This window comes from Chiloscyllium plagiosum, unplaced genomic scaffold (assembly GCF_037043375.1).
Source record: "Chiloscyllium plagiosum isolate Xiang-an unplaced genomic scaffold, Cpla_swu_hap1 HiC_scaffold_5, whole genome shotgun sequence".
In the NCBI taxonomy this organism is placed as follows: Eukaryota; Metazoa; Chordata; class Chondrichthyes; order Orectolobiformes; family Hemiscylliidae; genus Chiloscyllium; species Chiloscyllium plagiosum.
In genome coordinates this window covers 92649707-92667665 of record NW_028270143.1, presented here as the reverse complement: position 1 = coordinate 92667665, position 17959 = coordinate 92649707, and the positions used below count along the sequence as shown (strand labels likewise).

Below are 17959 nucleotides of genomic sequence, written 5' to 3'. Positions count from 1 at the left end.
ATCTCCCAGACCATACAGAACCTCATCACCTCAGGAGATCTCCCACCCACAGCTTCCAACCTCATAGTCCGGGAACCCCGCACTGCCCGGTTCTACCTCCTTCCCAAGATCCACAAGCCTGACCACCCTGGCCGACCCATTGTCTCAGCATGCTGAACTCCCACTGAACTCATCTCTACCTACCTCGACACTATCCTATCCCTAGTCCAGGAACTCCCCACATACGTTCGAGACAACACCCACACCCTCCACCTCCTCCAAGACTTCCGTTTCCCTGGTCCCCAACGCCTCATCTTCACCATGGATATCCAATCCCTCTACACCTCCAGTCATGACCAGGGCCTCCAAGCCCTCCGTTTTTTCCTCTCCAGACGTCCCCAACAGTACCCTTCCACCGACACACTCATTCGTTTGGCCGAACTGGTCCTCACCCTTAACAATTCCTCCTTTGAATCCTCCCACTTCCTCCAGACCAAAAGGGTAGCCATGGGCACACGTATGGGCCCCAGCTATGCCTGTCTCTTTGTTGGCTACGTAGAACAGTTGATCTTCTGTAATTACACCGGCACCACTCCCCACATCTTCCTCCACTACATTGATGACTGCATTGGCGCCACCTTTTGCTCCCGCGAGGAGGTTGAGCAATTCATCAACTTCACCAAAACATTCCATCCTGACCTTAAATTTACCTGGACCACCTCTGACACCTCCCTCCCCTTCCCGGACCTCTCCATCTCCATTAGTGACGACCGACTTGACACTGACATTTTTTACAAGCCGACTCCCACAGCTACCTGGATTACACCTCTTCCCACCCTATCTCTTGCAAAAATGCCATCCCGTATTCCCAATTCCTCCGCCTCCGCCATATCTGCTCCCAGGAGGACCAGCTCCACCATAAAACACACCAGATGGCCTCCTTCTTTAGAGACTGCAATTTCCCTTCCCACGTGGTTAAAGATGCCCTCCAACGCATCTCGTCCACATCCCGCACCTCCGCCCTCAGACCCCACCCCTCCAACCGTAACAAGGACAGAAACCCCCTGGTGCTCACCTTCCACCCTACAAACCTCCGCATAAACCAAATCATCCACCAACATTTCCATCACCTCCAAAAAGACCCCACCACCAGGGATATATTTCCCTCCCCACCCCTCTCCGCCTTCCGCAAAGACCGCTCCCTCCGTGACTACCTGGTCAGGTCCACGCCCCCCTACGACCCACCCTCCCATCCTGGCACTTTCCCCTGCCACCGCAGGAACTGTAAAACCTGTGCCCACACCTCCTCCCTCACCTCTATCCAAGGCCCTAAAGGAACCTTCCACATCCAAAGTTTTACCTGCACATCCACTAATATCATTTATTGTATCCGTTGCTCCCGATGCGGTCTCCTCTCCATTGGGGAGACTGGGCGCCTCCAAGCAGAGCGCTTTAGGGAACATCTCCGAGACACCCACACCAATCAACCAAACCGCCCCGTCGCCCAACATTTCAACTCCCCCTCCCACTCTGCCGAGGACATGGAGGTCTTGGGCCTCCTTCACCGCCGCTCCCTCACCACCAGACGCCTGGAGGAAGAACGCCTCATCTTTCGCCTCGGAACACTTCAACCCCAGGGCATCAATGTGAACTTCAACAGCTTCCTCATTTCCCCTTCCCCCACCTCATCCTAGTTTCAAACTTCCAGCTCCGCACTGTCCCGTTGACTTGTCCGACCTGCCTAGCTCCTTTTCCACCTATCCACTCCACCTTCTCCTCCCTGACCTATCACCTTCATCTCCTCTCCCACTCACCTATTGTACTCTATGCTACTTTCTGCCCACCCCCACCCTCCTCTAGTTTATCTCTCCACGCTTCAAGCTCTCTGCCTTTATTCCTAATGAAGGGCTTTTGCCCGAAACGTCGATTTTGCTGCTCGTCGGATGCTGCCTGAATTGCTGTGCTCTTCCAGCACCACTGATCCAGAATCTGGTTTCCAGCATCTGCAGTCATTGTTTTTACCCCATCTAATACATCTAGTTAAGAATAACACGGTCAAGTAATGATCTTTTCCCTAGCTAATATTGTGACAATATGATTTCAGTTAACACTTACGCATTTTTGAGCACAACTCTCATTGTCTAATTTTCTTCATTAGTGATTCCTCCTATTGCTTAGCTCAAGAAATTTTGTTCTGGGAAGTACAATTAACTGCACTTATAACTATAATTAGCCCAAAGTTTAATTGCTGCAGCCACACAAAATGGCTTCACAGTTCTTTTCTCCTCACTTATGGGTATCACAGATCATGCTTACTCCTTTAAATATTTACAGCTGTTTTCTTCCCTTTGAAATCCTACAAATGAAATTGCAGACTACATTCCCCCTGAGCCATGCAACTAACAATAAAAAGCTGTCTTACATTAAGAAAACATTGCCTACACTTAAGTCTATGATACCCATAGAGATCACACAAAACCTAAGCCTCCCAGCACTCCATTAAGCAATGCAAGTTAACACCAGAGACCAAAAATTATTCAGATTAATATAACAGCAGAGAAATAAATAAATATTGTTTTGCTCACATCCTCAGCATGTGCCAAAGTGCTTTGCGATCATTTGTCAGCACTGATTTTTAAGGCAAAAAATGCAGGCAACTTGTGTGAAGCATGACATCTACAAACATCAAAAACATAATCAACTAATCTGCTTTGATCGTATCGAAGAAGACTAACCATGAAGTCAGGTACAGTCAGGTTATGTCTCACAGCAGACATGCAATATACTTTTAAGGGCGACTCATGATATCATCACTGTATCAGAGCCGAGTGGTTCCCGACCTTTGCAGTAACATGGCATGCTTGAATGAAACGAAATTCCACAGAACATCCATTTGTTAGAGCTGAACTGATTGCTCATAAACATCAAATTTACATGTATTTTTTACAGTCACTGTCTTCCTAGAAAGGGACAGTGCACAGAACAATTTATCTATTTTCTTCTTAGATCAAAAGCTCAATTAAAAAAGGAACAAACAAAAACCCATGCTACCATGGAAACATGTCCAGCCAAGCAAACCAGCTGAAAAAATACACACCTCTTCACTGAATATGTACTGTTTCTTCTCATCCTCAATCATTGTACGTGGTTAGGCCAAACGTTTGGGCCCGTGCAGGGCAAGCGGATTTCTTATCTTCCACACATGCACAAGAATGAAGCGCTATGTATTGGGAATCTGAGAGAAACAGTGCTGCTTCCAAAGAATTTTGCAGCACGTTTTTCACCTTGCTGCAGCATTCCTGTCAAAAACCACTGTCAAAGCGTGTTACCTTATGATCTAAAACTATCTCTCTCTCACCTGGGTTCTGTCTTCATGCTGTATCACACAGTAGGAAGCATGCTACAGTATAATTGAATTGCTTAGGTTGATCCCTACACAGATGTTCCTGTGTTTTTAAACGACAAATGCAGATGTTGAGTGCTGCACTAAGAGATTATTGGATTCTTCAGTGGTACGCGACCCACATCTCATATTTGTGTTATGGAAGCTAACGTAAGTATCTCAACATGCTAGTTATACTACTGATCACCAGTATATTATACTACATCGTAGAGTGGTGGTGGCAGCATGATAGTAAGCACCAATAATTGCTTAGAAAAGAAACTCTAAAAATTAGATCATAAAGTACTTGGATGACCAATTACATTGAAATACTTGTAGTGGTGTCTCATCCTACCGCCATGCAGCTCATTCGGAGACCCCCAAGGATCCATCTCTCATGATTTCTATTTCTTATCTCTATGTTGCCCTATAGCAGCATCATCCAAAGGCACAGCATCATGTTTTCAAATGTACACTGAAAACCAAACCCCACCAGCATTTTCTCTCAACTGCTTCAGTGTAAGTACATAACCAACTTGCTGTTTTGACATGAAAATTTGGATGAGAAATTGCTTCCAACTTTGCAAAAATTGAAGTGATGCTTTCTCTCTCCACTTGAAATAACTACTCTGCTATCAACATCTTCTTTCTCCTAATGTTGTAAACAGTCTTTTGTCTAAAGGTCTACAATAGTGTTAATTTTGACCCCATGATGTTCAATCACATATTATTCTATTTCATCTCCACATCACTGATCAACTTCATCAGTTGCAAAACAACTGCTGTTGAAAATGTCATTCATGAATGCCTTCATTACATCCTGTCTCAGCTTTATCACCATCCCTCAACGTACACACTGGCACAAACTGAGGAAATAATAGTAGAGAACCAGTGAATGGTAGAGAGTTAAATAAATACTTGGCATCAGTCTTCACAGGACTACATTGATCAGTAGCGTTCCAAAATATATTCAATGTCAATGATGATAGAATCCACAGGGAGTACAGACAGATTACAGAGTAAGCAAATACTTGGCAGGTGGAATATAATATGGGAAAACGTTAGGTTGTAAACTCTGGAAGGGAGGAGAGTCGAAAGTGTGGTGCTGAAAAAGCACAGGCCAGGCAGTATCCGAGCAAGAGAACCGACGTTTTGGGCATAAGTCCTTCATCAGAACAATGCCCGAATAGTCAACTCTCCTGCTCCTCGGATGCTGCCTGGCCTGATGCGCCTTTCCAGCACTACACACTAGACTCTGATCTCCAGCATCTGCAGTCCTCACTTTCTCCCAGGGAGAATAGAAGAGTTGAATATTATTTAAATTGCAAAATAAGTTTTTCCTTAGTTAAGGGGATTAAAACTGCTCACCGTGTTCCAAGTACGCTCCAACCACTGCCTCGTATAGTTTTAGCTTGATCGCATGTTTTTACCTCATTCCCTTGGAAAGGAGCAACAACCCATTTGCTTTCCCTATTTATCCACCAGGCACGGATACTAGCTTTTTTGTGATTCATGTACGAGGACCTTGCAGTGCTTCTTCATTTATGTGATACTTTTAAATTACTCTTCCATTTGCCATGCCAAAGTTCATAAACCCACATTTCCCCACATGAAGACTTCCTTAATAGATGGTTTTAAAAAGGATGCATTGTCGAACTTTGCATTTTATCTTTAACAGTTTCCCACTATTTACCACCATACCTTTTGGTCGATTTATCAATCAACGTAGCCAGTTATCTCCTCATCGCTGTGCAACTCGGTTTGTTTAATTAGAAGATTTTTGTTTGTGATCAAGGCACGTCACTTCAAAACTTAATCAGTAGTATCACACTTTCACAGTAGATCTTTCACTATAAGATGACTAATCAATCATGCCTTGATACAGAACTGAGGATATGAAATAGCTTTTCTTAGAGTGTGGTCAAACCAAATGCTTTAGGAAACTGCAACAACATTCTACAAACACATTTTATGGACAATACTTGCTAAATTATAGTTTTAGAGTCATATAGCACAGAAACAGACCCTTCAGTCCAACCAGTCTATGTTGACGATAATATCGAATGAAACTGGTTTGGCCTACATCCCACTAAACCTCTCTCATTCATATAGTTGTAAAAATATGTCATTTAAATGTAATTATACCTGCATCCACCACTTCCTGTGGACTTCCATTCCATGGATGTTCATTCTGCACACTAACCACTCTGTAAAAAAAAAAGTTGCCCTTATATCCTTTTCACATTTTTCTCCTCACCTTACAAATATGTTGTTTTGAAATTCCCCACCCTCAGAAAAAGACACCTGCCATTCATCTTATCCATCTCCTTTATGACCTTAAGGTCGCTCCTCAACCTCCTAAGCTCCAGTGAAAAGAAGTCCCAGTCAATTCAGCCTCTCCTTATAACTCAAACCCTCCATTCCTGGCATTATCTTGGTAAATCTCTTCGGAACCCTCTCCAGCTTAATAGTATCCTTCCAATAACAGGACAACCGGAATAGACACAGGACTCCAGAAGAGGCTTCACCAATATCCTGTCCAATCTCAACAATATCCCAACTCAAACTCAAAAGGTCTGAGCAATGAAAGCAAGTGCGCTAAAAACCTTAACTACCCTATCGATGTGTGACACAAACTTCAAAGAATTATGTACCTGAACGCCTGGGTCTCTGTTCTACACTACCTAAAGGTCCTATGTTTAATTGTATAAGCCCTGTCTTTGTTTGTTTTACCAAAATGTAATACCTCATTTATTCAAATGAAACTTCATCTGCCATTCTTCAGCCTATTAACCAACCTGTTCAAGATCCCTTTGTAATCTTAGATAACCTTATTCACTGTCCACTATACCACCAAGTTAGGTGTCACCTGCAAAGTTATAACCATGCTTCCTATATTCTCATCCAAATCAGTTGTATAAATGACAAGCATGAGTGGACCCAGCACCAATCCCTGTGGAACATCACTGGTCATAGGCCTCCAGTCCAAAAACAACCCTCTGTCTCCTGCCATTAAGTCAATTTTATATCCAATTGACAAGCTGACCCTGAATCCCATGTGATATAACTTCACACATTAGTCTATCATTCAGAATCTTATCAAAGGCTTTACTAATATCCAAGTAAACAATGTCTACCACTCTCAATCTTCTCAGTTTCTTCCTCAGTCCCAGTCTGTTTACATTCTTCACACCTATTACATTTTCTCTTCTCCAATTTTCAATAATAGTGCATGAAATGTTCTTTCCAATGGTATAACATCTCTTGGGGAGCTTATCAATTACTCCCTCAAACTTTTGCTATTCCTAAGTCATCACCCATTTGAATTTTATTTTGTGATCTTCTGAGCCCAGATCCTTCCTCATGTCCTGACGCTCTTCTCGATTCTCAGACCTATGTTTGCTCCAATTTTACTGTCTTTTTAAAAATAATGTGCACCTCAGAATATTTATTTTCCAACTTCGTTCCTTAGCTAGGAGACAAAGTTAACAACTCACTGGCTAATGTGTGACAAATTCACAATTATGCATTATGTATGGTGCATTCACAATGCAACAGCCAAGTGAGTGCCCTTCCTCGATGAGGTTTGCCAATGTGTCTCATTCGTGGAGTATTGAAGACTCACTCCCAAGTTGCAACCCTAACTATAACAAATTAAACATTCCAACCCAAGAAAGTGATAAATCAGCACCCAAATACATCTAAGCATATAGGCAAATGATCTAACAACTGCTGTAACAAAACATTTGACACAAATAATGACAATGTAATGCCAGAAAGGTGCTGCAATTTATGCATATTGAATTTGAAATCTCGTCGACACAAAAGCATCCTGATTAGGATTCTAAGAATACCAGAGCATATAATTGATGTGCAAAGTCGAACTCAGCAAGTGAAATTCACTTAATATATTGTAAGGCACTCAAAATGTACAAGTTGCAGATAGAATCAGAGAGATGCACAGCATGGAGACTCTGGTCCATGCCGACCAGATATCCTAAATAAATCTGGAACCATTTGCCAGCATTTGGCTCATATCCCTCTGAATCCTCTCTCTTCATATACCCATCCAGATAACTTTTAAATATGTTGTAATTGTACCAGTCTCCACCACTTCGTTTAGCAGCTTATTCCATACACCCACCACCCTCAGCATGAAAACGTTACACCTCAGGTCCATTTTAAATGCTCCCCTCTCTCAACTTCAACCTATGCCCTATAGTTTTGGACTCCCACATGCCAGGGAAAAGACCTTAGCTATTTATCCTATCCACGTTCCTCAATTGTATAAACCTGCAAGGTCACCTCTCAGTTTCTGACACTCAAGGTAAAATAGCCCCAAGTCTATTCAGATTCACCTGATAGTTCAAACCCTCCAAACCATCCTTTTCTGAACTCTTTCAAGTTTCAGAACATTTTGCCAATGAGAGATCAGAATTGCACACAATTTTCCAAAAGTGGCTGAAGCAATTTCCTGTACAGCTGCAACATGATCTCCCAACTCCTGTACTCAATCCTCTGACCAATAAAGGAAAGCATACCAAACACCTTCTTCAATAACTTGTCTACCTGAGACTCCACTTTCAAGGTACTATGAACCTTCAGTCCAAGGTCTCTTTGTTCAGCAAAACTCACCAGGCCCTTACCACCAGTGTATAAGTCCTGTCCTAATTGGCCTTTCCAAAACACCTCGCTTAACTAAACTCCATCTGCCACTCCTTGGCCCATCTGATCAAGGTCCTGTTGTAATCTGAGGTAACCTTCCTCACTGTCCACTTCACCTCCAAGTTTGGTGTCACCTACACAATTACTAATCCTCTCCACGTTCACACCCAAATCATTAAAAAAAAGACAAAATGCAGACCCAGCACCAATCCTTGTGCACACTGCTCGTCACAGGCTTCCAGTTTGAAAGCAATCTTTAACCCCCATCAGGGATTGATCAACTTAGGTGTTTTATGACTCCAGCAACTCCTCCACCAAAACGTGGATTTTTTTCAAGATGTCACCATTTATTTCCCCACGTTCTCTATCTTCCATATCCTTCTCCACAGTAAACTCTGATCTGAAATACTCATTTAGTATGTTCCGTACCTCTTGCAGTTCCACACATAGGCAGCCTTGCTGATCTTTAAGGGACCAGAGTCTCTCCCTTGCTACTCTTTAGTCTTTAATGTATTTGTAGAATCCCTTTGAATTCTCCTTAACCCTATCTGCCAAAGCTATCTCATGTCCTTTTTTTGCCCTGCTGATTTCCCTCTTAAATATATTTCTACTGTCTTCATATTCTTCAAGGTAGTCACGTGATCCCTGATGTCTATACCAGACATATGCTTCCTTCTTAATCTTGACCAAAACCTCAATTCCTCTTGGCATCCAGCACTCCCTACACTTACCAGCCTTGCCTTTTACCCTCACAGTAATATACTTTCCAGTTACATTTTTGAAGGCTTCCCATTTTCTAGCCGTCCCATTACCTGCAAAGATCCACCCCCAATTAACTTTTGAAAGTTATTGTTGACAGTGTGGTGCAGGAAAGAGACAGGTCAGGCAGCATCGAGGAGCAGGAGAATCGATCTTTCAGGCATAAGCTCAACTTTTGCCGAAAACGTTCAAAATTAGCCTTCCTCCAATTTCGAACTTCAACTTTTAGAGCCAGTCTATCCTTTCTAATCACTACAGAGGAACCTCAATTATCTGAATTTCGGATTATCCAGCAAGTCGCAATGTCCCAATGCTTGGCTAAACACTGTTATGCAGTCCTTCGATTACCTGAACAAAATACTCCCTTCACGAGGCGTTTGGATAATCAAGGTTCCTCCATTTTAAAACGAATATAATGATAGTCGCTGCCCCAAAGTGCTCTCCCCACTGATACCTCAGTCACCTGCCCTGTTTTATTGCCCAAAAGTAGATCAAGTGTTACACCTTCTCAAGTAGGTACATCCACATACTGAATCAGAAAATGTTCCTGTACACACTTAAATGCCTCTCCATCCAAGCCCTTAAACTATGGCAGTCCCAGTCTATGTTTGGAAAGTTAAAATTCCCTACCATAACCACCCTATTATTCTTAAGATAACGGAGATCTCCTTACAAACTTGTTTCTCAATTTCCCTCTGACTATTAGGGGGTCTATAATACAATCCCAATAAGGTGATCAATCCCTTTCTTATTTCTTAGTTGCACCCTAATAACTCCCATGGACATATTCCTAGGAATATTGTCTGAAGTACAGCTGCAATTTTGTCCCTAATCCTCTTTGCCCACCTTTCTATAGCATCTATATCATGGAACATGAAGCCACCAGGCCTGCCCATCTGTGAGTCATCTTTCTGCAATCGCTATGATGCCCCAGTCCCATGCTCCCAATTATCTCCTGAGTTCAGTTGCCTGACCAGCTCAGGGAAATCTCATATGGAGGGGAGGACTGCATTGGTGCTGTAGTAAAATAAAGTCAGAGTGGGTGTGGTGACCTCTCAATTGTAGAGCTCAACAATGAAGAACATTTTGTTCTCATATCTCTATCTGTCCACAATTGAAAAAAAGGTGTTACGGTCAAAACCTTGCACTCTTTGCTAAGCCAAATTAACATGAGCATTTTTATTTTTAAAATCTACAAAGTAAAAGAATCAGGTAACAAAAGCATTTTAAAAATTAAAAGAATCATATTAATATACTTCCAGTTAAATCATTTTCAGAAGCCAAGATTCAAAGAGAATATTTTGTAAAATTGGTAACAACTGATGTAACTTGCTCAAAAAAGGCAGTGCACCAATATTTCAAAGCTCATATTCAAAAAAAAATGAAATGACTAAACTCATATTTGAATATACTCAACATAGGTAAACTATTCGTACATAAACCTTTCTGCACAGTGGTGTTCAAAACACATGATAATTGGAAAATAAAATGAAAACTTTTGAACTGGCAGCTTTAAAGACATAAATGATGACTTTCAGTAATGTCAAACCAAACACAAAATACAATGACAGGTCCAGGCAAAACAATAATAAGACCCAAATGCCTACTGAACAGAAGCAATTTATTAAAATTAGATCAACTGAGTAACAATAGATCAATTGAAGTAGTAAGAATCTAATTATTACTCATGCCTTTGTTGAATGTGAATGAACAATAAAGCCTATTAACTAAAATGACAGTCATGTCAGACTCAGTGGGCACATATATACTTTGATACAAAGTATCATTTGCAAATAAGCTAATACTTAGAACAAGTTAAACTACAAATTAATAATCCTTCATTAAATAAATTTCAAATGTTAAATTTCTTCTAACATACCAAAACTCCTGTTCAAGATATAAATAAAATTATGTGCCAGTATGAGAAATGCTGGAAAGTGAATAAATGTCCAAGGCATTATTAGTTGAAACCAACTTTGTTAACTATCTGAGCAAAAGATTTGCTTAATAAACCGTGGCAAATTCCAAGTATACCTACATAGAAAAAAACAGCATAACCAGTGGTAGCATAGTTTTATTTTTCATATACTTTAGGAAACAATATACAAAGCTGAGCTTCACCACCATTTTCCAATGATGGTCGTGTGCTCAAGTTACACAGTTCTTGCGTATTGTGATGGCAAAAGAACAGCAGTCAGCACCTTACTTGCACAGTTAGCTACAACACAAATAACCTTCAAATTAAATGTGTAATTATAGCAATACAGGTAAACCGAAACTTTGCACAAGCCATTACAGGCAATGAACCCAAAATCCTTGTTGAAATTCTTGTTTTAGTCACTAAGTTACTTACGAAAAAAATTCTTTCGTCCATATTTGCACAAATTACTGCTTCTTGAAAGCTAGAGTTCTATACAAAGAAAAACAAGTTTCCAACAAGGATTACTCCCAATCAGGTTTGCTAGAGCAGTTCAGCTTCCTATATGCAGCAGCTGAATAAAAAGAAGGGTACCCAGTGCTTTAAACAACAAAAGTTTATTATATTTACATACATCTTTGCATGACTGACCGGCTTTCTTGCATCGTCAACAATGTTAGCAAATAACATTGGGCTTCTGTCACTATTTTTTGAGTGGCTTCTGCCGCTTAATAAATACACACATGCCCTGTATCAATCTTTCCCCACTGCCATTTTTTGTTTTAAAACAGGGCACAAATGCAAATACATAGCAATTAGGTAGGCATACAAGAAATCAATTTGTACTTTACCTACTGCAACAATCTGTTTTTTTTCCATACAACAGTACTTCACTTATAAACTGCTGTACAGAGGAATGAAAAGTTGGTGAACCCAAATGCCTCGATCACAATGTCTTAAGAAAAAAAAACTGAAATTGCCTTGCAATGAAGAAAGCTGTCTGCAGAGCTGCTCCTGACTGGGTCTGTGGAATCTGAAGGTGCTCCATGCTAATTGGTGTACTGACCAAACTGTTCCAGTTGTTGCAGCCTGTGATTCACACTGGCTGGTGCCAGGACTCTAGGAAATGCGTATCACTGAATGATGAAAATTACCAAAGCTAGTTTGCAGACAAGTTAACATGTAAAAGGCTAGGTATTTAGCCACCTCAGCATTGATTAGTTCAGATGTCAAAGCTCTGATACACATGGCTTCCCATGGCTTCACTCTACAAAACATATTTACAACGTGAAGGATACATCTACAAGAAATCTACATTTCAAGGGTTTACAAATCAACCACTTATCTCCCCTGAATCAGAACCCTTCTTTATCCCCCTCCCAATCCACCCCTTTGCCCAGCCCACGGTCCAAAGCCTTCTCAAACGCAGCTCAAATTTTGTTTAAGACTGGGCAAACGTTTACAGTCCCTGGCTTTAAACCATGTGCAATTTCTTCACAAGTCCTCACACCATAAAGGAATTTTGATTCTTCAGTTTTTCAAGTTCTTTAATTTGTTGTCTCAAAAACAGTATCCTGGAAAAAGGGGGAGAAAACAGACAGTCACGACATTGACATGTTACGAACACCAAAGCTTAAACTACAGTCAAAATGAAAGAAACTGTAGATATTATGTAATATCTTTCTTGCATGCTTTCACTGAAACTTAATCCTTTGATCTCATTTAAATACCTGAAGCTGTGTGTTTTTGGAACAAATTATTTATGGAGTTTCACGAATGTCTTAATTCCACCACAACAAAGTCATCTTGGCAGCATTAAATATTTCAGTTAATACTCCAACACTTATTTTGAAGAAAGATTCACTTTCAACCAACTCTATTCTTTAACAGAAGTCAACATTTTTCTTCTAAAATTCACATATTTAACAGACATGTAGAATCAAATGCTGCATAACCAGAAATCAATAACTCTCCCCTCTTGGTTCTGCTTTGCTAGGCAAAGAGGAGCCTATAAAAGGTAAACTTGGTGAAAAGGAAATCTAGATTGCAAAGTTAAGTGGGTAGGGTTTTCCTTGCCCGCCTTCCCTCCCCCAGGTTCAAGCTAAACTGCAATTTACAGGTTACATTGCACTGATCAAAGCCAGTGCCTTAGATGTGCATTCACATTTTATTTTTAACAAACTTAATTAATTACCATCTGTAATCCTATTTTCTTACTATTGCATTGGCCCAAGTACATTTAGGACAGAACTAGAATTATTGACAGCTAGGCTAAATCTGGCAACGTCCAACGGAGTTTAAATTTGTAGCATTCTGGGACTCAATTAATCCTGCACTGAAGAGTTTCTTACCTTTGCTCACGCAAAGTTGCTTGAATTTCACATACCCGAACCAAAGACCTTAAATTTTTAAGCTCAGTACAAATTTCAGATATGTGAATACTTCCCATGTTGTGTGCTTCTTCTCTCAGTCGAGATGCCTAAACATAAAATTAAAAAGCAAATAAATAGGTATTGAAGATCTGAAATGACAGGAACAAGAACAAATAGTCCAACTTTCTGAACATTAACATATGCTCAACTCAAAAATCGTAAATTATGTTGAGCTAACCTATTATTCATTATTCCCCCCACCCCTCAATGAAACACAGTATTTTGTTTGAAGTCGTAAACATTTGTGGGAAATTTCTAGACATACACACAGATGCATGCACACGTGCACACATACATACTGCAATGTCTTGTGAAGTTGCAGAGCAGGAGGTTTATAAAACGAATCCAGGAATGAAGGACTTGTGTTTGTGGAGAGATTGTGGATGGTCTCCTAACAGCAAAAATGCTCATGGGAAGATGCATAAGAGGTACTAAAATTACAATATCTTTCTATAATGATAACGAGGATGAACAAACAACAATCAAATGGCAAAACAGTGAAAGACAAAGCTTTTTATTAATGCAATATATCATCTGGAAAGCACCGTCTGAGAGAGTTGTGGAAACAGAATAAATAGGGATGTTCAAAGGTCAACTGATAAATTAACTGAAAATTTGCAGAACTATTATCAGAAAGGAAAGCAAGTGACCTAAAGAACCAATATGGAAGAGATGAGCTGAATGGCATACTTCTGCACTATATGATTCCACGCAAGATTTATTCCAAATCATGTCTCATTAATGAATAATTTAACTCCATAGTTGGCATATTTTTCATTCCATTTCAGCAGCATACTGTTTTGATGTTGGAAATAAAAAGAGGTTTCCTGGTTTACTAAAGAATTACAGATGCTAGAAATCTGAACAAAAACAGAAATTGCTGGAGAAACTCAAAAGATTTGGCAGCATCTCTGTAATGAAAAGCAGAGTTTTTTTCCTGAGCTCAATGACCCTCCTTCAATCCCTGCAAGCTAGTCAATCCTCTATCCTCGCTAACATGTTATGTCACGTCATTTTCTGCAATAACATTTAATTTGGAATCTTATCAAATATCTTCAGAAAACCCAAGTAAAGAACAATCTAACCTTTAACCTAATTGCCAGTTCATGTTGGATGATTCCATGCTCTCATAAGTGCCCTTATACAAGTTAAATTACTCGACTGAGACCTATGCTCATCTCCTGCTGATTGAACGCATATTGTGACTGTTGCTACCTCGGGATGCTTTCACCATAATCATGTTAATTAATCGTATCTTGTTTCACACTACCATCTCGAGCACAGACTGCTTCCTGGATGGTTCCAGTACATACTGTTCTGAGAAACGATCACTGAAATATTCCATGAACTCCTCATACAGGCTCCCTTTGTTCACCTGATCCTTCCAGTACACGCATAATAAAATCCTTCATGACAATCGCTGAAAATTTCTAAAAAGTTTCCAATCTATCACTCGGGGACCTGCAACTGAGTCACTCAAGTGACCTCTGGTCTTTACCAGTTCTCATCTCTACCTAAATTACTTCAGTTCCAACCTTCTCATTTCCATTTTTCACCACCAGTTTAAGTGTTCTGTCCACATCTTTCTCTGCCATCTGGAATCCCACCTTCCTGTCATGAATTTGGATCTCCAGTTATTTAAATTTTCCCTCATGTTTGGTCACGCTTCAACTGAAACTACATATTAACTTATCTCTTGGGGTAAGCGATTTCTCCTATATTTCCACCAAGCCCAAATGCTGTATTAGTTCAAGCATCTGCCGTCTTAGTTTTTTGAGAACTCCAATGCGGGGGGAGGGTGAGAAGACTTGGAGCGAGGGGACTGAACTGGACAGAGCAAGGGGGGGGGGGGGGGAAATCTAGGACAGAGCAAGGTGGGGGTGGAATCTGGGACAGAGCGAGGTGGGGACACGAAGACAGAGCAGGAGAGGGAAACGAGGAGAGAATGGGGGGGGGGGGGGGAGGAAGCTAGAACAGAGCGAGTGGGGGGAAACGAGGACAGATCAGGGGAAGGGGAAACTAGGACAGAGCGAGGGGGGTGGGAACCCGAGGACAGAGCGAGGGGGGTGGGAACCCGGGGACAGAGCGAGGGGGGTGGGAACCCGGGGACAGAGCGAGGGGGGTGGGAACCCGGGGACAGAGCGAGGGGGGTGGGAACCCGGGGACAGAGCGAGGGGGGTGGGAACCCGAGGACAGAGCGAGGGGGGTGGGAACCCGAGGACAGAGCGAGGGGGGTGGGAACCCGAGGACAGAGCGAGGGGGGGTGGGAACCCGAGGACAGAGCGAGGGGGGGTGGGAACCCGAGGACAGAGCGAGGGGGGGGGTGGGAACCCGAGGACAGAGCGAGGGGGGGTGGGAACGAGGACAGAGCGAGGGGGGGTGGGAACGAGGACAGAGCGAGGGGGGGTGGGAACGAGGACAGAGCGAGGGGGGGTGGGAACGAGGACAGAGCGAGGGGGGGTGGGAACGAGGACAGAGCGAGGGGGGGTGGGAACGAGGACAGAGCGAGGGGGGGTGGGAACGAGGACAGAGCGAGGGGGGGTGGGAACGAGGACAGAGCGAGGGGGGGTGGGAACGAGGACAGAGCGAGGGGGGGTGGGAACGAGGACAGAGCGAGGGGGGGTGGGAACGAGGACAGAGCGAGGGGGGGTGGGAACGAGGACAGAGCGAGCGGGGGTGGGAACGAGGACAGAGCGAGGGGGGGTGGGAACGAGGACAGAGCGAGGGGGGGTGGGAACGAGGACAGAGCGAGGGGGGGTGGGAACGAGGACAGAGCGAGGGGGGGTGGGAACGAGGACAGAGCGAGGGGGGGTGGGAACGAGGACAGAGCGAGGGGCGGGTGGGAACGAGGACAGAGCGAGGGGCGGGTGGGAACGAGGACAGAGCGAGGGGCGGGTGGGAACGAGGACAGAGCGAGGGGGGGTGGGAACGAGGACAGAGCGAGGGGAGGAGAATCGAGGACAGAGCGAGGGGGGGAAACGAGGACAGAGCGAGGGGGGGAAACGAGGACAGAGCGAGGGGGGGAAACGAGGACAGAGCGAGGGGGGTGGGAACCCGAGGACAGAGCGAGGGGGGTGGGAACCCGAGGACAGAGCGAGGGGGGTGGGAACCCGAGGACAGAGCGAGGGGGGTGGGAACCCGAGGACAGAGCGAGGGGGGTGGGAACCCGAGGACAGAGCGAGGGGGGTGGGAACCCGAGGACAGAGCGAGGGGGGGTGGGAACCCGAGGACAGAGCGAGGGGGGGTGGGAACCCGAGGACAGAGCGAGGGGGGGTGGGAACGAGGACAGAGCGAGGGGGGGTGGGAACGAGGACAGAGCGAGGGGGGGTGGGAACGAGGACAGAGCGAGGGGGGGTGGGAACGAGGACAGAGCGAGCGGGGGTGGGAACGAGGACAGAGCGAGGGGGGGTGGGAACGAGGACAGAGCGAGGGGGGGTGGGAACGAGGACAGAGCGAGGGGGGGTGGGAACGAGGACAGAGCGAGGGGGGGTGGGAACGAGGACAGAGCGAGGGGCGGGTGGGAACGAGGACAGAGCGAGGGGCGGGTGGGAACGAGGACAGAGCGAGGGGCGGGTGGGAACGAGGACAGAGCGAGGGGGGGTGGGAACGAGGACAGAGCGAGGGGAGGAGAATCGAGGACAGAGCGAGGGGGGGAAACGAGGACAGAGCGAGGGGGGGAAACGAGGACAGAGCGAGGGGGGGAAACGAGGACAGAGCGAGGGGGGGAAACGAGGACAGAGCGAGGGGGGGAAACGAGGACAGAGCGAGGGGGGGAAACGAGGACAGAGCGAGGGGGGGAAACGAGGACAGAGCGAGGGGGGGAAACGAGGACAGAGCGAGGGGGGGAAACGAGGACAGAGCGAGGGGGGGAAACGAGGACAGAGCGAGGGGGGGAAACGAGGACAGAGCGAGGGGGGGAAACGAGGACAGAGCGAGGGGGGGAAACGAGGACAGAGCGAGGGGGGGAAACGAGGACAGAGCGAGGGGGGGAAACGAGGACAGAGCGAGGGGGGGAAACGAGGACAGAGCGAGGGGGGGAAACGAGGACAGAGCGAGGGGGGGAAACGAGGACAGAGCGAGGGGGGGAAACGAGGACAGAGCGAGGGGGGGAAACGAGGACAGAGCGAGGGGGGGAAACGAGGACAGAGCGAGGGGGGGAAACGAGGACAGAGCGAGGGGGGGAAACGAGGACAGAGCGAGGGGGGGAAACGAGGACAGAGCGAGGGGGGGAAACGAGGACAGAGCGAGGGGGGGAAACGAGGACAGAGCGAGGGGGGGAAACGAGGACAGAGCGAGGGGGGGAAACGAGGACAGAGCGAGGAGGGAGGGAAATCTAGGACAGAGTGGGGGTGGGGGTGGGGGAGAATCTAGGAGAGCGCGACGGGAGGAGAATCGAGGAGAGAGCGAGGGGAGGAGAATCGAGGAGAGAGCGAGGGGAGGAGAATCGAGGAGAGAGCGAGGGGAGGAGAATCGAGGAGAGAGCGAGGGGAGGAGAATCGAGGAGAGAGCGAGGGGAGGAGAATCGAGGAGAGAGCGAGGGGAGGAGAAACGAGGAGAGAGCGAGGGGAGGAGAAACGAGGAGAGAGCGAGGGGAGGAGAAACGAGGAGAGAGCGAGGGGAGGAGAAACGAGGAGAGAGCGAGGGGAGGAGAAACGAGGACAGAGCGAGGGGAGGAGAAACGAGGACAGAGCGAGGGGGGTGGGAAATCTAGGACAGAGTGGGGGTGGGGGGGGGGAGAATCTAGGAGAGCGCGACGGGAGGAGAATCGAGGAGAGAGCGAGGGGAGGAGAATCGAGGAGAGAGCGAGGGGAGGAGAATCGAGGA

General features: G+C 45.1%; 1 protein-coding gene across 4 annotated transcripts in view; it reads right to left on the bottom strand.

Annotated features, from left to right (window-relative positions):
• Nucleotides 1-10841: 10841 nt before the first annotated feature.
• waca (WW domain containing adaptor with coiled-coil a) overlaps nucleotides 10842-17959 on the bottom strand; it is a 147624-nt gene continuing 140506 nt past the window's right edge. For all 4 annotated transcript variants that reach the window (XM_043690496.2, XM_043690498.2, XM_043690499.2 and 1 more), the window contains 2 exons: nucleotides 13055-13182; nucleotides 10842-12277 (listed from right to left, as the gene is read on the bottom strand). In XM_043690496.2, coding sequence (XP_043546431.1) covers nucleotides 12208-12277; nucleotides 13055-13182 — 198 coding nt within the window. In that variant the 3' untranslated portion in view covers nucleotides 10842-12207. The remainder of the gene's footprint in view (nucleotides 12278-13054; nucleotides 13183-17959) is intronic.